The sequence below is a fragment of the Limanda limanda genome, chromosome 14, assembly GCF_963576545.1.
Source record: "Limanda limanda chromosome 14, fLimLim1.1, whole genome shotgun sequence".
Classification (NCBI taxonomy): Eukaryota; Metazoa; Chordata; class Actinopteri; order Pleuronectiformes; family Pleuronectidae; genus Limanda; species Limanda limanda.
In genome coordinates this window covers 13,372,061-13,393,447 of record NC_083649.1, presented here as the reverse complement: position 1 = coordinate 13,393,447, position 21,387 = coordinate 13,372,061, and the positions used below count along the sequence as shown (strand labels likewise).

The 21,387-nt window shown below is 39.8% G+C and overlaps 2 protein-coding genes across 2 annotated transcripts; one reads left to right on the top strand and one right to left on the bottom strand.

Moving 5' to 3' along the window:
* Nucleotides 1–4,558: 4,558 nt before the first annotated feature.
* On the bottom strand, nt 4,559–13,660 carry kctd7 (potassium channel tetramerization domain containing 7). The gene is made up of 4 exons (XM_061085676.1): nt 13,076–13,660; nt 10,691–10,860; nt 8,160–8,338; nt 4,559–7,170 (listed from the first exon to the last, which is right to left on the bottom strand). The coding sequence occupies exons 1-4, from the start codon at nt 13,424–13,426 to the stop codon at nt 6,794–6,796; spliced, it is 1,077 nt and encodes a 358-aa protein (XP_060941659.1). The 5' UTR covers nt 13,427–13,660; the 3' UTR covers nt 4,559–6,793.
* An 86-nt stretch (nt 13,661–13,746) lies between these two features.
* On the top strand, nt 13,747–20,823 carry si:dkey-183i3.6 (LAT2 domain-containing protein). Its single transcript, XM_061085300.1, has 13 exons — nt 13,747–13,832; nt 14,941–15,023; nt 16,793–16,897; nt 17,463–17,505; nt 17,836–17,879; nt 18,015–18,048; nt 18,145–18,170; nt 18,296–18,337; nt 18,446–18,491; nt 18,976–19,031; nt 19,161–19,220; nt 19,313–19,360; nt 20,621–20,823. Exons 1-13 carry the CDS (start codon nt 13,747–13,749, stop codon nt 20,689–20,691), a joined length of 744 nt encoding a protein of 247 aa, XP_060941283.1. The 3' UTR covers nt 20,692–20,823.
* The last annotated feature ends 564 nt before the right edge of the window (nt 20,824–21,387 follow it).

The following is a 21,387-nucleotide window of genomic DNA, read 5'->3' as shown; positions in this document are numbered from 1 at the left end:
GATCTCACCACAGTATTTCTCCATCTTTTAGACCTCGGGTTCAAATAGGATGGATGGATGAAAACAATTCCAATTTAACAACTGATTCTCTGAAATAAAAGTGAAACAAATGTACATGGGCGAACTGTGGGGGCCTTTTCAACCTGTCGACAAATGGAAATAATAGTTACGGAAATAATCCAACTCTTAAACATAGCATGCCAGGAAGCTCAATGATAAGGGCCCATTAAACCTAATTTCCCTTTCACTCAGTGTCAGGTCAGATATTGATTGTGCTTCTATAGTGTTTTCTGCTCAATAAGTTCCCTTTGAGTGAAGTAACTACGGTAAGTGGCTGCCATTAGTAACCGTTGGTCAAAGTCTGTAAAGGTGTTTTGTTGCTTAATATTCAGCAGAACACACTGGATTCTCCTTTACGTAAAGTAACATTTATAGGGACGCACCTTGTTGGCAGATCCATGGAGAAACAACAGTGTGCCTGATTCGATTTAAGAATATCACAGCTATTTTTATACAGTCTACGGGCTATTAGCCGACATGGCTCTACAAACAATACAAGCCATGCTATCTAGCTAGCTACCACGCAGGCCCACTGAGAGTGTGCTGCACTCGTGTCTGCAAGAGTGAACACAGCCCTGAAATAAGCTTCACACACGAACGCTCCTACGCTGATGATAGTACGCAGCGGATCTAGTTTATCTGTCTGCAGAGGAGCTAGCTGCCCTTTTATTGGCTCTCCCGTACAAATTCAATTTTGTTCAGCTTGTGTGATTACCAGACACTTTCACTTGAATTCTCAACATCCAAAAACTATATTAAACCTTGCTGAGAAGTAAACGGGGAATTTTGGCCACAGGGAAGTCGGCGGTGTGGCCGAAAAAAACCCCAATTCTTCTGTCTGAGATGCTGGTGTTACATCTAGTGGCAGCGTTAATTATATGAATGACCTTTAAAGGGTTCTTCATCACATAACAATATGACGGGTAGAAACATAATGCAGTTTATCTGATGGTTTCTCAATCCAGGTCAGTTGTTTTACCAGCCTAGAAACTGTGTCACTTCCTGCATCCTTCAAAGAATGAAGATGATAAACTACAGTGAGAGTTTCTGCTTTCCTGTTGTTGCAGAGAAGGTGGCAGACAGAGCAACACAAACTAAACCAGTCAGAGGTAAATCTTCTTCAGTAGAATGTATCTTTTAATTGAAAATTAAGCAATTGTATTGGGAATAAACCAGTAAGCTTTTTAAAAATTTAACGTTTTATTCCAGTTAAATTTAGTTTAGTTAGGCTTGGGAATAACTATCTTCACAAACAAGATTAAAACTTGTTTAAAAATTACTTATTTCATTGTAGTTATCGGTTTCATTAAAGATGAATTAATTCACTTGAGGTTGAACGCTTCATATAAGCAGAATTGATTTTCCATTTTGTGGTTTTATTAGTGGTTACATAAGCAATCCATAATTAATGGGACGCCACTAATTACATCATTCAGAGCTCAACATCAGATCCAGTAATCTCTTCCACGTTAATTAGCAAGTATTATAGATTCAATAGAAACTAGCTAATATCATTATGGGTGATTACTGCTTTCCGATGCTGATATTTGATACCTCAGGATGTTTATCTATAAAGCTCCTTGACATTCTTCACAATTACTCCACACCTCTTCTCTCATTTAAATCTCATACCTGCAGTATACATGAGGAAATTACCATTTAACTTTAGATATCAGATATTTAAAAAGGACACAAATCATGTTTTCAGACGTGGTATGAACCGTAAAAAATAATTTAGTTATTTTTTGTTCCAATGGACAAGCATGCTGGACATCTGGACTTTTTAACTGCTTTTAATGACTAATGAACAGGTAGAGTTTGACTATAGCTGTTGATATGTAAGGCAAACATTAAGAAAACACAGTGTATTAATGTTTCCCGACATAAAGCGTAACAATATGAATATCTTTCTGAAAAGAGCATTGGGTTTCTCACTTTCCAATGATCCATTACCAAAATAGCTTAGAAATCACACAGCTGTGGATATTTTGTATATGGATTGTGGTACAGAGGTCCCTCAGCCATTTCCATGCAGGAGACCCCCGAAATCAGTCCAAGCGGATGGTCTCCCTGATGACCGTAAGTGCTGGAGGAGGTATATCCATATACCCAGCACCTTAAAAGTTGCTCTTGTAGCCTTAATGGATTATAACTGATATACAACACATTAGTAAATAATAGGCTATAATAATCATTAATAGGGTAATTAATTGGGGAGTACAGCTGAACCTCAGCTAGTGCATAATCATGAAATTGGAATCAATATGTCTATAATTTCCATTTAGGGTCACGTTACAAACGTAAACAGTGATTTCCCATCTACGAAGCTATAGTTCAGATTTCTGCACCTACTCCTCTTGCTTTTAACTAGCTGTGTAGAGAGTAGATGTGGTTAGAGGATACCTGGTTTCACTGCTATTATCCTGTGGCTGCTGTTTTAAAATCCAGAAAACTGCACAACATGATTTGGTCATGGAGCAGGCGGGGCTAAGTGGTTTTGTTGGGATCAGGTGCATCTGCATGGACAGACTGGGAGATTTCCCGTTGCCATGGCGATGAAGGTGATCCAGATGATAATAAAAGCTTAGTTAAGTGTTAGTTAATTTTCAGCCTGTATCAGCTGCAGTGTGTCTGGTTGAGTGTGTGTGTTGTGGTGTGAGGCTGCGGGCCTGCAGGCTCTCTCAGCCCGGAACATTTTCCTTCCAACACCTCCTGGTTTCTTCCATCTACCGGCTGCTTCCCTCCATCATGTCACAGCAGGAAACCAACTACAACCATCAACGGTCCACATGCAGATGCGTCTTTCCCTGGATTCTGATTATTGCCAATTAATCTGTGAGTCGCCTCGCACTGTTGTGTAACCATCCGCCCCCTCCACCGCCCCCCATGTAACAAATGATCCCATTTAAGATGCGATGATCGCCGCCAGCAGCAGCAGCGGGGAGGCTTCATACCTGGTGCAGCAGACCGACGATCACTCTCCGGCTCATCTGCACCCGCGTTGCTCCCATGGAAAGAAATGCTCCACCAAGTTCGTAGCTTGTGGTCATCGAGACGCTCAGTGAGATCTGACCGAGCAGCGAGCCTCTAGTTCCCCTTGTTCTCCATCCTCCTCTCCTCAGAAGAAGCATCGGCCGTCAGCCTCCACCCCTCACAATGGTAGAGAGACATGGAAGAACACCGGGGATAGAGGGAGTGAGAGGGAGAGAGAGAGGGAGAGGGGGCGGGAGAGAGAGAGAGAGAGAGAGAGAGAGAGAGAGAGAGAGAACCCCTGTTACAATATCGAGTTGCAACCAGTTGAAACCTTTATTTTTCTTATTTAAATTAGCTTCATTTGTTATACATTTGTGTTTTTTTGTTGTTGCTTCCATTATTGTTACTGTCAACAATAATTTACACAAAGCAGAAATTGAATTAGTTAATTAAGAGAATTGACAATCATTTTCACTGACAATTACATCTGATGACTGCTTTCTTTAATAATTGTTTGATTGATCGATCATTTGGTCATTGAAAAATTCAGATAAACACGGATATAAATATATATATAACAGTGAAAACTGAATTATGCACCTTTCTATACTGGTTCACAGGGGAAAAGCTGGTCCAAGGAAATGTTTTCCTAAAAATTATAAATACATACATTTCCTGTTAACTGATCACTTACTCATTTATCCCTTCAGTACTGACTTCGGTGCTAAAAGTGAATACAACATAATACACTGCTGCATTTTACTCAGTTACCTTACACCTCAATGCTCATATCAACTCAGTTCAATGACCATCCTTAAAACCTATAAAAGTACTTCCTAATGACATTTAATGTTCATGACTTAGTTGCTTTAGATTCAAACATTCTTATTAATATGTAAGTATATTCTTTTCACTTTTTATTTCTACCGCACAACAATTATATACTCTACTACAATTATTTGACAACTTAAGTTACTAGTTAATTGACAGAACATGCTTTATATACAGAAGAATATTATGAGGACCTAAAATACAATGCTGTGCAATAGATTAGAATACAGCAACTGATAATAAAGAGCTGTCCATGGTACTGAAGCTGGGAGCTGTCCACTCTCCGCACACCCGCAGTGGAAATGCTAACATTCGAATTTTAAGCAGGTTTGAGGTTAACCATGGTCACCATTGTAGTTGAGCATGTTAGCTTGCTCTCATTTGCCAAGTACAGTTGAGCCTGATGGAAAATCTATTCGTTTTTCATGCATTTCACCTTAATAGGACGTATATAATACATAGTGTAAGTGACTGTATGTTGCTGTTTGGAGTTCACGCAGACCAACAAGCTTCTTATCACATCGTAATGTTTTTCAGATTTCAAGATGCATGTGCTGGACCGGCATTGACAATAGACTCTTATCCACTCAGTAATGATGTTGATGTGTTCTTGTCAATGCTTTTTCATGCAGTATTTTCATAAATAGATTGGGACACATTTACCTTTTAACAGTCATATTTAATTTTAGATAAACAATAAAAAATCACACTTTGCTTTTTCACTTTAAACTAACTGAACACATAGAGGACAATAGATCCATAGCTTCCTAGAAGCTAACAGAAAATATAGGTTGTTAGAACAATATAAAAAACATTCAAACCTAGTGCTCAAAACTGCATGTTCTATCTTAGTGAAGATAAATGAACTGATGTCGATGCTGTTACACTCCAGTTAATAACCACAGAGCTGTTTGAGTTTAACACAAAATATCTTGGTGACAATCACAAGGTGCTCAGACTTCATCATCAAGTACAGTAGGAAATACCCATTTAACTTAACTTGTGTATGCAAGTTGCAAGCGGAAGTTGACATTAAATAACTACTTAAGTTGTTTGATTTAAGATTCTCTCTTGTATACTTCGGCTACAACAGCTGCACATTAACATTAGTGTGCAACAAATTCAGCTTCCTTCAATTTGTCTCCCTTCAATCTCCAACTCTCTACAACTGAGTGATTCTACGTAACCACGTCAAATGTGAAGACTGTTCTGAGAAAAGCAGACACCACCCAACCTCATTTAAATCTTTAAAAACAAACTCCTCAGGAGGTTGCATAATTAAAATATACTGTTTTCCCAAAAGGAACAGGTTCACAGTTACACATCTGTATTCTGAAACAAACATTAGTCCTAAAAATACAGATTTGACTTGTTTTCTCGCTCATAATATAATTCTCTATATTTACTGGAAATGTGGTGAGACCATCCTGAACTCATTCACATATCAATCCACGGCAAAGGAACAGATAGACTGATAAACGAACTATGAATAAATTAATGTGGGAAATGACAGTGATACTAATTTTAACAATGGCGACAAGATAACAACATCTAGGATTGGGTTTTAAATGAGGTAAATAATAATATCGTCTTACGTGACAATCATCTCAGGATTTTGATTGTTTTTGCACATTCAGAGTTTTACCTTGTTTACATTTGCTGCAAAGCAAGATGCCAGCGACAGCTACGATCCTTCATCAGTGTCTACACTTGTTGAATTTAGCCACAACACTGCCCAACATTCAGATTGCGCTGAGCAGATCTTGCAGTCGAACACAATCTCCAGTTACACACATAAGTTGGAATAAAAAGCATTAAAAGACAACGTTACGTGTCTTAAAACAACCGTGTAACTTCTGAAAATGTGATAATCCATCTGGGGCGCTTTAGAGTTTTCCATACAGCAGTGTGTCTCTCATTTATAACGTCTCTGGAGTAGACGGCTGTATTGATAACAATAAAAGCTCATCTGTTCCACGAGGCGCGCATAATACTGTCTCCATCAACATGTTTCATGTTTTTTTGACAGATTCACTTCAGTGTTAATCAACACAACTGTCTACAGAAGCTGAAAAATGATCCTACTTTCACTCACACATACAGTAGCTGTGACTTGGGGGGGTGTTTTTTGCCATTGTGTCCTAAGCTTGCATGTAACTACTGTGACTGTGCCAGGCTGTCAGCGTCGCAGAAACAGGTGCCTGAACTCGTCTAGTGCAGAAACTGGTGGAGGAAATAAAAATGTATGTAATGTGTCAAAAATGCCTTCATCTGAAATCAAAGGCTGAGGAGGAGTGTTCTGACCTTTGACAGTTATAAGTCTGTTTCACCTCTTCTTCACAACGGATGTAGTGACATGGTGTCATGAGGTCCCAGAGTAAACCTTTGCATCACACTGGAGGTCAGCAACAACAGGAGATTCAGTAATAGTACTGTATCAATGGCCTGGATCTCAGTGGAAGTGTTTGTATTTATGGCCAGTATATAAGTCACACCAAGTTAAACTGGTTTGGTTTTTTTGAAAGTGTTTTAGTGAAGTTTTGATTCAGTTATATGATTATTCAAGAGGCTCAAGGTTTGAGGTGCTGTTGACTATCACTGCTTTATACTGAGAAGAGTTTCTATTGCTTTGTTCTCGCCATTCAATTAAATGAGTGTTGGCAAAAAACAGAAACACCTGTCTGTATAATGGAGGACATGTTCCAGCTTAACTGAATAGTGTGTATTTCGGTTTTTTTTGCTTCATTGTGTTTGATGAGACAGAATATTTTGGGGAAACTGAATATTTAAAAATTAGAACGGGATTTAAAGGGTCACATTTCAGCAAAAAATATTGGCGCTTTGATACAAAAACCAATATCGGCCGAGTTATAGAAAGAAATGGAACATCCATTTTGGTCCAATCAGCCACGAGTGTCTCCCTCCAGCTTCACCACCACGTGATCTTGAACTCATAGATGGGCCTCTTGCAGTAGTAGTGATTGATGAGGTGCTTGTCGCAGACACCGATGCACTGCTGCTCGGCGGTGATGCCCCGCTCGCCCAGGTCACTGACGATGCAGTGCAGCAGGTCGTACACGTCCGCCACCGCCTCCCAAGGTCCGAAAGAAACATCCACCTCGCAGTGATGCTCAAAGAGCTTGGCCTCGCTGTCTGAGCGTTCAAAGCGCAGAGAGTTAAAGAGAGGACGCTCGTACGGCGTGATGGGCATCTCCTCTTTGTAGACACAGATCTTCAACTTGGCAAATCGGGCCTTTTTTTGCATGGCCCTCAGTTTGGCGATCTCGACAATGCGCTCCAGATTGTCTGAAATGAAAACAGTTATACTTATTGATGCAATTTTTGAATATTTATAAACCTATCAAAGGATTGTGTTCACAAAGTTTAAATTCTGTCTTGTCGGTTGCAATATGAATAGTTTTTGGTTGCTGTAATTTTTCTCCTATTCGTTCTGACTCATCATGTTTCAAAACAAAATCCTGAAGCAAATCCACTGGATCGATCGCGTGTACTGTTAAAGCCACGGTCCTGTGAAACTTACAAAGTGAACACTGTACTCAGCAGTAATCCCTTTGCAATGAGTAGGTCTATAATTTATAAGAGAAATGTGCTGCAGTGTGGATTTTGCAATAATGCAGAGAGTTTTAACCACACAGGAGAGCTGAGCAGGCGTCTGAGAGATGAGGAAAATATGCTGTGTGGGAGGGAGAAGGATGCAGGTGCTCTAAAAACGACAGGAAGTCTGTATTGTATGTTTGGCCCGCTGACTTGGCCCAGGAACGCAATTAAAGCAGAAAAATGCGACTGCTGCATTTTTTTTTTAAAGAAGCATTTTATCTTTTATTCAACAGCACAGAATTTATTGTGAGAGGGAGAGAAAGGGGGGAAGAGTGAGTGTGGTGAGTGTCGCTGAGTCACAAATCAGTCAAATTGTAACACAAACATGAAACACATACTTTAAATTGTGTCTTCTAAAGAAGAACTTATTGCAGATGACCATCGTGAATGGATCAATATATGCTCTGAGAAAAATACGCTACAATATATTGATAGAGCTGATATGAGCTAGTGAAGTATTAATGGTCCCAGTTTGCTAATATGTGAACAAATATTGGCAAAAAAAAAATTGGACTCAAATTGTAATTAACTGAATCCGTAGTTAACAGTGTTTGACTTTGAAAACCTCTACAATTACTCATGGTTAAAATACACGGATGAAGCTTTGACGCTCATTTTGTAATATTTGCCCTGGATAACAAACATTGAAATGGTGATTCTTGGTGATTTTCAGTTACCTCTGTAATAGGGCAGCAGATCGAGGAAAGCTTGTCGAACCTTCTCTCCCGTGAGCGGCTGGATGTCCTCCAGGCTGTCCAGCAGCGGGCCGAGGGAGTAGTACTGAGCTTCCCTGTGCACCGGTCGCACTCGGCTCCTGTGGGGGAGCTCGCCTTCACGCAGGAAGTTCAGGATGTCCCTTTGGGCGGAAAACGGTACGAGTAGAACATGTCCACACATGACTATAATCCCACCAGATGAATCCTACTTTAAATAACACAGACGATGACAGTGCAGGGATTAGTTGAACTACACTGAACAATAAAGATAGTCAGGAAACACAGGTTTTAACAAAACATACTTTGCAATGGTGTAGCCACCTTTTAAGAAGACACATAATACATTTGGATGATTAGTACCTTTTAGTACTAACATTTCTAATTCTAATTTCTAGTAACAAGATATATACAGATGTGCCCGGGTGGGGAAAGTAACTAACACAGAAAACTAAAATAAATTGAAAACATCACACTGTCTTGGTTTCTTGGATGTGCTGGATATTCCAGCCCTAAAATTTCTAAATTTAATTTATCTATCTTTTATGTACATTTATGTTTAAATTTTTTTACAAACACTATTGAGATTATTTTCTTAAATCAGAATTCTATATGCTTGGTTGTATGTGTTTTTATTTATAGTTATTTATCATAACGTTTATGTATGATCTGTAAAATGTCAAGCCTCCATTACATTTCTCTGTCACAACATCTTTTATGTATTTAGCCCACTTCTGTACTTCCTGAAATTATTACAAAATGATTCAAACAATGTCCCTACTCTGCTGAGGTCAATCTGGTCACTATCTAACTATTCAACTTCACCTTGTTGAAGAGTCATTTTCGTTTTTTCTTTAATCCGTGACACTACTTTGCAAAAAGAGTGGCCTTGTGGTGAATGTGGGTAGCACACCTGTTTCTGTTACGATTCATGTTTTCCACACGACTGAAATCACTGACTTTTCAGTAACTGACCCCTCCGTGATCGATACTTTAACTTTCAGGAGTACAACATACATCACCCCCCAAATTATTGTAATTTGTCCTTTGTACAAAACGACATCTGTGGTTTGTGTTGGTTTTATACTGCATCTATTTTCATACCAATAAATTACCTTGTACATACAAGCTTCATATCTAGGTCTCACCATCTCTATTTAGTGGTAACTCTATATTAATCACTTCCTTTACTTCTGTGAGAACATTTATTTAGAGCTTCTGTAGCCTGGTCTCACTTGTACTTGTATGCATCAACATTCTTGGCCGATAAAGTTGATTCTGCTTCTGTGTAGCAGAACCTGCAGGGCTTGTGAACGCTGAGGCTAAAATTAATTCAGAAAAATACAGAGAGGTCCTGGAGGAAAAGCTGCCGCAGTGTACACAGCAGCACGAAAGAAGATTTATTTTCCAGCAATACAATAACCACCAGAGCACCAGGACTAATATCCCAAATGAAAAGGCTCCTTCAGAGTATTTGTATACCTACAGTGGGCCGGCTGCCTCTGATGGGTTTTAATATATCGCTTTTTATAGTTAACCATCATTCTGTGAACTACTGGTGTTTGAATCATTAATAAACACCTCCTCACACAGACGCACAATGGGGGGGGGGGGGCACTCAGACAGAACTAACTGTACCCAATCCTACTCCTCACTTAGGTTGTACATCTTTGCTCTGCTTGTTATCTCAATCATTTTTCATCTAAGTCATTTGCTTTTCGTTTGTAGCCTTGAAAGCGATGTGGCTCCAGGGATGATGATGATGTCGGTCCGTTTTATATCTTATAAAAATCAGCACAGACATTACGGCCCCCTGGGGACGAATCCTTCCGCCTACATGTAAGGATGTAGTCACTTTGGTGATTTCTCAACTTCTCAATCCTCTGCCCTCTGCCCTCTGGGAGGTGCTACAAATCCTCGTCCACCCACACAACCTGGTTTAAGAAAAGCTTTTATCCTTATCCTGCCTCTTAATTCCTAATCCTTACATCTGGTATTGTGAGACATTAAGGTTTTGATTGTCGAGGAATATTGTGATTCATTTTTATTGTGTAATATGACGTGTCTGCCTCTATGTTGTGTTGTCAACACTGACACTTGGCACAACGCATTTTATTCACTACGAGTCTTGTCACGTGAAAATTAAAGTGAAGAGCTAGTTGCCTCCTACAGATAATCCTCAGATTAGATAACAGATCATTCTCATTCACACTGTGACATATTCTATATATTTCACATGTGGATCTTTACAATTTTTATTTAAGTCACAATTTAATATTATGTTGTATGTTACTGTACATGTATCACTGCACTGTTTATGTTTCTTTTAAAGATTGTCTGTATGTTATTTTGCACTAAATAAGATAAAAACATCCTCTCTGTATATCATTAGTTTTTTCTGGACACTGCCGGATCTCTATTGAAGAGGATTAGGGCCACCGGATTTTTCGGGGGGATAAAGAAAACATTCATCACTAGGACTTTTTGCTGCTCACCCAAAATACGTTCCATCCCGATCGATGAAGTAGCGTCCATCGGCATCACGTGGGATGTGGTGACGCCCACTGAACATGGCCGACAGCATCGTGTCCTCGTGTCGCCGCAGCGTGGACAGACGGGTGGTGAAGTACATGCCCCCAACGTTCAGAGAGATGACCTCTGGAAACTGGGGATGAGAATGGAACTAAATTCAGTGAACGAGACTAAAAGTCCACAGACGTCAGACACGAACAACTTACTGAACAGATTAAGAAAATTAATAAAAAAGGGCGATTGTGTTTAGTGCTGTTTCAATCCTTAGACCATTATCAGGGTAAATTAATATAGCTAAACAGCCTCAGTGTTAGGGATGGGGGGAAAAATCGATTCAGTTACAAATCGCGATTCTTGTGAATGACGATTTTAAATGGATATGCTGCCTCCCAAATCGATTTTTGCTACATGCAAACAATAGCCTACTTTTTGTTTATTTCAAAGTTTATATTTTAAGTAAACGTTTATTCATTCTATTTAATTTACCTTTTGTTTATTGTTTAAAAGTAGCCTAAGTGGCATACATTTCTTAATCTGTCAGTTTGTGTGCAGTTGACAGGGGCTATACAATAATAAGGCACATTTTTATTTATTTTCTCTATTGGCTGCCCGGCAGTCATTAAGTTAATGTTAATATCTGAAATAAAACTGGTAAAGCTCTAAATGAATTTGACTGTGTTGTATTTGAAGGAATGATTCAACATTTTTCCATGGTCCAGTATTTAAAAAAAAAAAATAACCAAAAGAAATCCCAGGAAATCGTAATATCGAATCGCAATACCCACAGAAATCGCAATACATATCGTATCGCCACCTAAGTATCGTGATAGTATCGTATCGGGAGGTCCCTGCCGATTCCCGTCCCTACTCAGTGTAGTGTAGTACTACAGACTACTCTAATCAACTACATTATACTATAGCAGTTAAACGATGTAGCTCCCCCACCCCCTGTACTTTAGCACTATGAACACACTATCTTACATAAGGCAGTTGATTACCTCAGCCAAGGAGATTATATGTTTTCTTCAGTGTTTGTTTTTTAGCAGGATTACACAAAAACTGCTCAAGCGATTTCGATGAAATGTTGTGAAGGGGTGGGGCATGAGCCAAAGAAGAACCCCTTACATTTTGTAGCAGATCCGGATGAACAGGTGGATTCAGGAATATTATTAAATGTTCTGTTACATTGTGAGACAGAGCATTAGCCTTGTGTGTGCTCTCTTTATAAACCTTCTTGTTTCTTGTACAAAAGATGCATTATGTTGTTGTGTGTCAGCAAAAGAAACTGAATAAAAACGCTGCCCTGTCAGTTCAGTTGTTAATGTTTCCATGTGAGGAAGAATCTGCCACTGCAGGCCTCCAGTCAGCTGACACTTTGCAGCCACACCACAGAGAACCATAAGAGGATTATTCTGCTGTGGCCATGTTTAGTACACATCATATGTTGGCTCGTTAACGAGAGTCAGGTGACACAACTGTCAGCCAATCCTGACCTGAATCAGGGCCCAGCTGAATCCGGCCAACCAGACAACATACTTCAGAATCATCTGTGGATAATCTTTGAAGCACTCCCTGTACATATTGTTTCCATAAACCTCACTGTGAAAACTAGTATGAGCCCCTAGTTCTGTTTAACACCCATGGACATGGGTATATAGAGTATTACAGCCATGGTGCATACTTTGACTGTGTGTGTGGATGTTTTTCATGTTGTGGTCCTAAGAGGACTGACAAGTGTATTAATATCCACATGCAGCCAACATGCAAATGATGAGGTTCAACAGATAGGAAATTAAGCTGCAGCTATTTTGATAATGGAATACTCGTTATTTCATCATTTGTTTGAATAAACATTTGAAGCTAGATATATACATCCACCCAAAAGGTTTTTAAGTTTTCTTTTTGTTTTGGGTTTCTTTCTTAAGCACTTTGTTTCATACAAACACAGTTTATTATGAGGAGTGAAACAAAAGATTGGAAACGTTGTCAATAGTAAAAAGGGGAAGGTTATAGTTCTGATCAAGGGAAGATTCAGGTTATATTGATCACATGACGTGCAGTCATAATGTGATGTATTGGACACTGTGCTTATACAGACTGGTGTCACATGGAGACTATTGAACTGTGAGGCTGTGTGTTTAGTACTTTACTGGTGTCAGGGATGGCAGCTGTTATTATCCAATGGTAAATTAATATTAGGTTTACGTGTTTATTTCCTTACTGTGTAGCTTTTCTGTCTGAAGCTGGACATTACGTGAGTGTGGTTTCCAGTGTGTTAGCCTGTGTTATGTTGCTAGTTGTGTGACGTGGGGCTGGTCCCTGTCCAGCGGGTCCGTGGAGCGGCCTACCTCCTGCTCCTGCTCGCTCAGCGGGGGGCGAGGCGGCTTGCCCGGGCTGCGGCTCGGCGAGGGGGAGGCCGGCGGCTTCCGTAGCTCGTCCTCCGCAGGGTCCGGGACCGACGCGTCCTCGCCGGGCTTGTCGGTGTCCCCCGCGGCCGAGAACACCACCATCACCCTGGGCAGAGGCAGCGTGCGTCTCTCCTGGATGAAGCGCCTCACCCGCGTCGTGGCGGAGGGCAGCGGGCTGAAGGACGGAAGAGCAGGCTGCCGCTCCCGACCGCCGCCCCCCCCGGGACCGGGACTGGCAGAGCCGCCGGAACCGCCGGAGCCGCCGGAACAGCCGGAGCCATTCTGATGCATGCGCGCGTCCCAGCACTAGACCCGGGCGGTTACACACAACAACCAAAACAACAACAACAACACGTCGTGGAGAGGGAGGAGCCGCTGCGGGGACACACCCAGACTCTAACCCGGCTCCGCGAACATGGAGGCAGCGTCCTCACCGACCCCCCGGCACCGTGGAGACACATCCCGGGCTGCGGGGAGATGGAACAGCCACAGCCGAGAGGAGCGAGCCCGTCATGACTGCTGGCGTGCGTGCTGTGACGCGACAGCGCCGTCATGACGTCACGCAGCGACTTATTTAAAGGGGATGGAGAACCTGTGGTCCGGGAATCAAGATGGACGACGTGACAGCTCCCCGTCGAAGTGAAGCCAAAGAGCCTCCACCGCCCCCTGGCATGCCGCGTTCCGGAACAACTCGGATGTCTGAATTTTCCGACCTCATACTTGAAAAAGTGCAACAGAACGCCACTCAAAGTCAATGGAACGCCTCCTCCATGACACTGTTCACACCCTGTATTTATACCATGTTCCATTACACCTCGGAGCTCGGCCTGAGCTCTGACGGAAAACCTGAGAAACCCGAGTTGACATCGCTCCAGTTGCACAGGAACAATGTTTACGTTAACCATTGTTGCTTAAACATTCATAATTACTAATCACGTTGCATTTTACGCATAATACCACTCTATTAAAACATCCACAGACAGTAATTGGACAGCGCTATATGTATGACATATTAAATGACACGAGTGCTGATAAACATGTTTCTTCCACGAATGAGGGAGTTTTTCTTTCCACACTTCCAAGGGTTTGCTCATTATGGAATACTGTTAAGGATTCTAAATAATTTTGTAAGTAACATTAGAGTTCCAGACATTCAATGCCAAGGTGCAATGAAGTTGTGGTAACACATGGTAGCACAACACCGTAAACACTAATCCTCTATTTCGTCACCTCTCTGTATATAAGTTATATAACAGCCCTTGGTTGAAGCACAAGTCTTCTTGGGTATGATGCCACAGGCTTTTCACAACAGGGTTCCATGATTTTCTGTCTTTCATTTCTGTAGAACCTCTGAAACTTAGTCAGGTTGGATGGGGATCATCAATGACCAGCTATTTGCAGGTCTCTCTGGAAATGTTTTATTGGGTTCAAGCTAATGTTACAAAGCACTTTGGTACATGTCAGGCTTCTGGAAACCCCCAGAGTTGTCGTGCATTGGCTGTATGTGCTGATCATCATTGTCCTGCTAGAACAGAATATTTGGCCCAGGCTGAGAACCCGAGGACTATAGACCAGGTTTTCAAAATGATTGAGGCTAAACTGTTTACTTTAGATTTCTCACAATCTGTTTTCATGCACTTAAACTTAAACACAGCTGAAGTGGAAACTTAGTCTCACCACCAAGGCTTTTTTATAAAGAGCAGCATCAGATAAATGAAGCGGCAAGCGGTTGTCTGTCCAGTTCAAACCACACGGAGATCACAGGCGTGCGCTTCGGGGAGGTCTTTTCTCATCTGTCTTGCGAGTGACGGATGTGGCGAGGTGTTGAAAGAGGAAGCACAGGCTGCTCTGCTTCTCGTGAAGAATGAAGGCAGCCGGACCACTGAAGGTAACACGGCAACATTTTACACATCACAATCTCTCACTAATGTCTGTACCTTTAGAAATCAATTAACAATGTCTTTAATATGTTTGTGTGTTTGACCTGAATATAATGTTACCGTTGGAGACACTAACATTTCTGTCAGGTCTATGAAACCATCCTTCCATCTACTATCTGTACTGCTTAACCTTAAAGGGTCACAGTGGGACCCGAGCTACTCCCAGCTGAAATCGGACGAGAGGAGGGCTACCCTTGACGGTGTGAAACTAACTCTTATATAATTCACTGTTATTTCACATGCTGAAGTCCTACTCTCTTCCTGGTCTTCTCCTGATGAGAGGACCACTGCAGTTTGGGGACAAGTCCGTGTCCCATCACCGACAAACAACTCACCACTTTCCTTCACATTAACCATACCGTTGTTTGCATTCACAGATATTCTAGATTTTACATATTTAGAAACGCTGTCAGTGAACATAAAACCAACTCATTCAAGACGGACATGACAATTTGTCTTTACATTACATTTCATTTAGCTGACGCTTTTATCCAAAGCGACTTACAATTAGTGCATTCTACCCTGAGGGTACAAACCCAGAACAACAAGAATCAAGAAAGTACAATTTCTTCAAAAAAAAAGCAAAACTACAAAGTGATATAAGTAAGTGCAATTTAAGTGCTACTAAATTGCTAGTTTTAAATTTTAAATTTTATAGAAGGTATAGTCGGAAGAGGTGTGTTTTTAGTTTGCGGCCGAAGATGTGTAAACTTTCTGATGTCCTGATGTCCATGGGGATCTCGTTCCATCATTTAGGAGCCAGGACAGAGTGTTTAGTCTTCTGATAGAGTCTTGAGGTGAAGTATGGCGGTCGATCAGAGACATTGTTTACACGTATTTTATCATCAGACGCCATCAGCTTTACAACAGAGTGTCAAAGATAAAATAAGAAACTCAAGCCACATGTGGGAGTGGACCTGTCTGACCACGTTTCGCAGCACAAATGCAGAGAATGAGGACTTCAATCAAGAATCAACACTTTTACCACTGATTTCTTTATTGCCAGCGAGGTTATAGTCTCTTCTCTTTTTTTTCTTCTTCTTCTTCTGCTTCTTACTTTTAATGTTTTAAAGTAAACTATTTTTGTTTTATTTCTTCACTTGTATTTTTTTTTTTCTATTTTTATTTCTGCTGATAATTGCAGAAGTACGTACACTGAAGGTAAGTTCTGTTTTCTGCATCAGTAGTATCACTTTAGAAACAAAGCCCTGGGACTGAATAGTGTAAAAGTTGTGTTTTAAAGGTTAAAATCTAACATTTAACATTTATCAATCACTTTTATAACTTAAATTAATCCCATCTGAAAGCTAAAGTGTACCAGACCTTTGTGAGTCCACTGCCTGTAGATACGGATATAAATAATGACTTAAAACTGTATAACACTTAATGTCACTGTACCATATTATTATTGAGTCGAGCCCTTGCATGTAGGTGTTAGTCTACATTATAGAACCTACACTGCGTTTCAGTTTTGTTTCAGACCACCACTTCCTGTTCATCGGTTTTATTAACAGGAAGACAGCAGCTACCTCAACCATGACAGAGAAGTGGAGAGTTGACTAATGGACCAGCAGTGTCTTCATTGATAAACTCTCAACAACTCAATAACTGACATATCAGTCCACTTGTGAGCCGGCCGATAGTTATTGAGCACTGTTGAGAGCGTGTTTGTGCAAATAGGACAGTGGGTCATGTGTGTCTTTTGTGTCTCTTGTAGGTATGCTTGAAAACACCAGTGTGTTGGCTGCAGTCCTGAGTGTGGTGTCAGTGGTGTCACTGAGTCTCCTGTCTCTTCTCTGTATTTGCTGTAAAAGGAAGACCAGTAAGTGCAGCTGACAAACAGCAGCCTCACTCACACTGAACTTGTGCGTTGTTTTGTTTGTTTTTCTCGTATTCAGGCTCATCATTTTAATTGGAGTTATTACTTGAAAAGGTTTACAGGCTCTAATGTTCAGTAAACACATCACTTTCCTCATCCTGTACATTGCTGCTGCTTCTCTTTTCAGCCACTTAAAACTAAAAGTGACCCATCCCTATTTTCCCAGGGAGTATTTTATGGATCTTGATGGAAAAAACATTTAGGGATCTGATATCTACAAGTGAACGCAATTTGATGCCGTTTGATTTAATTAAAGGAGACTTTTGAGCCTCGGCGGTGGTCTGAGCTCTACTGAGTATCACCGTAGTTCACCGTCTGCTTCCATTGCAAAGGTCACATCTAGTTTTTAGAAACACACAAACTTTCCAACTCAGTCGACATGTGGACGAACATGGAAACTCACAAAACGAGTTTATCAAACGTCTGAGCGCGGTTTCTTAAAATGCAACTTAGTTTAAATTGTTGACTACAGAGTTAAAAATGTTTCACTGTGTTTTATTTTTTGCAGAGGTCATACATGAGGAGGATCACACATACGACCTGCAGACTTTGTAAGTACCTAATATTCAGTCCACTTTCTTAAAGCCATGTTTGCATGTTACTGTCATTTGTACATTCCTGTTGTTTATGACAATTTTACACAGCATCAGTTTAATTGTTGTGACCTAATTTACTTAAAGATATTCAGCAGAAACTGTAAAACGAATATCTAAACTTTATCTTATGAAGCTATCGCAGTGTAAAATGGATCCTATTACGTCATTACAGTAAATTTGTGGGAGGCTAAATTTGCAATACATGTTTTAAAATGTTCTTATTAAATTAGTCATTTTTCTATTACTGTATAAAATGTTGTCATTTTAATATTCTTATCTCGACAGTCAACGCGGGGGAAGTATTTTTGCGGTGATGCAGTCAAGACCAGGTAAAGAACATCAGCTCCAGCTTCAGACAATGACTCTGTTGATCACAAGTTATTAAAGATATTTCCCACAGGAATTTGTATTTTTTAATCACTTTTAATTTGCATATTCAACCAACTCTGACATATTTTTCCCAGTCACCAGAACCAATCAGATAACTTCAACCACAGTGTATGTATATAACAATATATAAGCTACTCTCATCTCTGTGTTTTGCAGTGTTTGTTGTATTATAAACAGAAAACTACTGTTTTATGTGTTTTTCAGAGAAATTCAAGAGGAACCATCACAAGGTAAGCTTATCTTTTATTTTCTCACGGTTTCCATTTTAAGACAAAGATTTAGCAGCTCTCATTTTTCCTAACTCTGCAGTGAGCTGAATTATCTGAAGAGTTTTATCCTTCACCGTGTTTTACAGACGCAGCTGATGATCAGTCAGACTATGAAAATATCAAACATGGTAAGTTTACATACACAACACACACATTAAACACCAGTACATTCATTGTCAAGTGTATGTGTTTTTTATATATCATTGTCTGACTGCATCATTGCTCTGTTGTGTCAGTCGTCACTGCTGCACATCACACAGGGAGACTGGAACATACATATGTGTAAGTACATCAGCTCAACTCATTCCCTTTCTCATCAAAAACAGAGAGAATGCAAAGTACTAAATGGATGTGGATACATTTTTACAAATAGTTTATTTCTGCATCAATTATTTTAAGAATTTTTGTCCTAGCATTAAATTAAATAAAGTATGAGGTCTAAACCTTTTATTCATTAAAAATATAATAAAGTAAAATGATTTCAATATTATTTTTCATATAAAACTGGTTTTGCTCAAAATTCTGAAAACTCAAAAACAAAATAACCTTTACCAAAACTTTGTGACCTCATTAAATGTGTTTTTATTAATTTTTGCTTCTATTGAAATTGAATAACTCTATGGAGTCAAAATCCATGAGGAACATTTTAACATTTAGTCTGAATCCCTGAATAATGAGGGAGTAGCCTACGTGGCCATTAATGTATAAAACTATTTACATAAAAAACAGTGGGTTCACAAATGTCATGTGTGTGTATTGTTTTTAGATCTCCCATCCCGAACGCAGTTTATGGAAATGAAATGGTCCAAAAAGATGAAAATGGTGAGCATTTTTTTTTATTCCTCTTCTCTTTACCCTTTAATACTGAAAATGTGTTTGTCACCAGTTTCTCAAAATGAAACAGTTGAATGTTTCTACATTACTCACACGTATTTGTTGTCTGTTGTCTAGATGCTGATCCAACAATCGGTGTTTATCAAAACTTTATCCAATCCTTGCCTATAATAGATGGTACGTCCCCTGTCCTCTGTATCAACATATCTGGTAGAAAGAAATGCTTACTCATGGTTTCCAGTGCATTAAAGCTTGACTCATTCCAACAGATGAGGACGACTACGAAAACTCTGAATTCCTGCAGCAACAAGAAGATGGTGAGTAGAACAAACAGTATTTGCTTGTGTTATGCATTGTTTATCTGTAATTAACAGTAAATGACAGACTCCCTGTAGCCTCCTCTAGCTTAAGTGAACCTACAGATTGAATTAATCCAGGCAATTATTATAACAGACACGTCCATCAACAGGAAATTTACAATTTGGATCAATTACAAATCATCTTTTAAGGAGAGATGTCAAAGTTTTTCTGGTTCGAGCCTTCTAAACGTTTAGATTTTTATTTTGTATTTTGTAAGCTAATATTGTTAACTTCAACTCTAAGAAGAAAATTTAGAAAATATAATGTAATATTCTTTTACACCTGCAGAATAGTTGAATGAACTGCTGGTATTTAATTTTTCCCTTGAATACAGTGCATTGGCCGTAAGGCATATAACTCCACCGGTGTCTCAGCATAGAACTCGTGTAAAGTTCTCGGATAATGTGGTTAAACCTGCTGCAGAACCTGAGTGAACTCTCCAACAAACACACACTGAACATTGAAATCATTCACCCGTCCTTAGCAATCACCCTGAATCACCCTAGCAACCACAAAATCAATCCTCTCAACTGCCTAGAAACACCATAGAAACGGGCCGGCCAACCCAAACAACCACCCAATCAGATTCCATCGTCCAAACTTGACTTTTCTCTAACAGCTTATCGAGAGCGAACAGTCAAACATCCGGCAGCTTATCCAGCGTGTTTCCCCCACAAATCCATTGATTTCTGTCGAGTGTTACATAACATCTAAGGCCAGTTACAATCAACTTGTTAAAATGCTGACGGATGCCTCTGCCAGTTGTTCACAGAGATAAATAAAACCCCAGTCATAAGGGTTTGTGCAAAGGTCACGAGCAGAGTTAGAACCTAGAAATCACATCAAATATTTTTCTGTACTTGAAAAAGAAGAAAAACAATGTCATGACATTAACACTGCTGCCTGTGGAATATTAGAGATTATATGAATTTATATTTTTGTTAATTCAGATTTTTTTTAATACCCTAAAATGAATTGGTACACTTAACTCTTTTACGCTTTTTAAGACTTTAAGACCTACAGATACCCTGATGTTACAGCTGACTCATACACAATGTAACACAGCATTTACTTAAGCATAAAACCCTTTATGCTGTTGGTGAATATACTGTATAGACAGCTGCTATATTGCTGTGTTCACTTATTACACTGAATGTGACATTTCTCATTTTCTCTCAACCTTTTTTCAATTTTCACCATTTATTTATCTGTGACAGATGAGCTCGATTATGTGAATGAAAGCCGGGTTGTGCACTCGACGGGGACCATGACCAGAAAACATCAGTGAATGACGCAGGCTACCTCTACTGTCTGTTTTCCATGGCTAAAAGTACAAGTTGTTCCCTTTTATTGTGTGACTGCTGTGTGTGATGTGCAAATTATGTGGACAGCTGTGTGAATAAATACACATGAACCCTCATTGTGTATCGTCTGTGAAAAAGGAGGTCGCCACCTAGCGGTTAACAACATGCAAAACATGCAGAATTATAAAGGGTAAGCGATGCATCGTCTCACCACATTTACAGCAAGAGAGCAACTGCCACTTCCTGTGAAAGTTGTTTTTCTTTGATGTTCTTGTGCACTTGTTTTGATACAAGTGATTATTTGGGTAATGTAAAATACTGTTGGAAACAAGTAGCAGTTTAATTCTCAAATTCAAGAATGCATTTAAATCTCTCTAGCTAAACAGACTTGCATCACTCTTTTTTCTCTGTCCAAAACTCTCTTACACAGAATTTATGAAAATGTCAGAACAGAAATAATCTCTATAGTTAATGTATTAAAAGTGGTAGCACCTCTACCAGCCCTATGTTGCGTTTTAAAGGAGCACAAGGTTTCAAAGAGTATATAGTCATTGTAAGTACCAAGTGTTTAAGACGGAGATACTCAGAGAGGTAACTAAAGGTCATATGAAGCAGTCATGTACGTCACATAGTGTATTAACTGCACGCTTACATTTTGATTCAGATATTTGCAGAAACGA

What these genes read in the sequence shown, in the direction of transcription:
- kctd7 (XM_061085676.1), bottom strand. Translation starts at nt 13,426, where the DNA reads ATGCATCAGAATGGCTCCGGCTGTTCCGGCGGCTCCGGCGGTTCCGGC. An exon ending in CGGGATGGAACGTATTTTGG is followed by an intron (nt 8,339 to 10,690) that starts GTGAGCAGCAAA and finishes TTCCGCCCAAAG; the next exon opens with GGACATCCTGAACTTCCTGC. An exon ending in TCTGCTGCCCTATTACAGAG is followed by an intron (nt 7,171 to 8,159) that starts GTAACTGAAAAT and finishes TTTTCATTTCAG; the next exon opens with ACAATCTGGAGCGCATTGTC.
- si:dkey-183i3.6 (XM_061085300.1), top strand. Translation starts at nt 13,747, where the DNA reads ATGGACGACGTGACAGCTCCCCGTCGAAGTGAAGCCAAAGAGCCTCCA. An exon ending in ACATACGACCTGCAGACTTT is followed by an intron (nt 17,506 to 17,835) that starts GTAAGTACCTAA and finishes TTATCTCGACAG; the next exon opens with TCAACGCGGGGGAAGTATTT. An exon ending in CAGATAACTTCAACCACAGT is followed by an intron (nt 18,049 to 18,144) that starts GTATGTATATAA and finishes TGTGTTTTTCAG; the next exon opens with AGAAATTCAAGAGGAACCAT.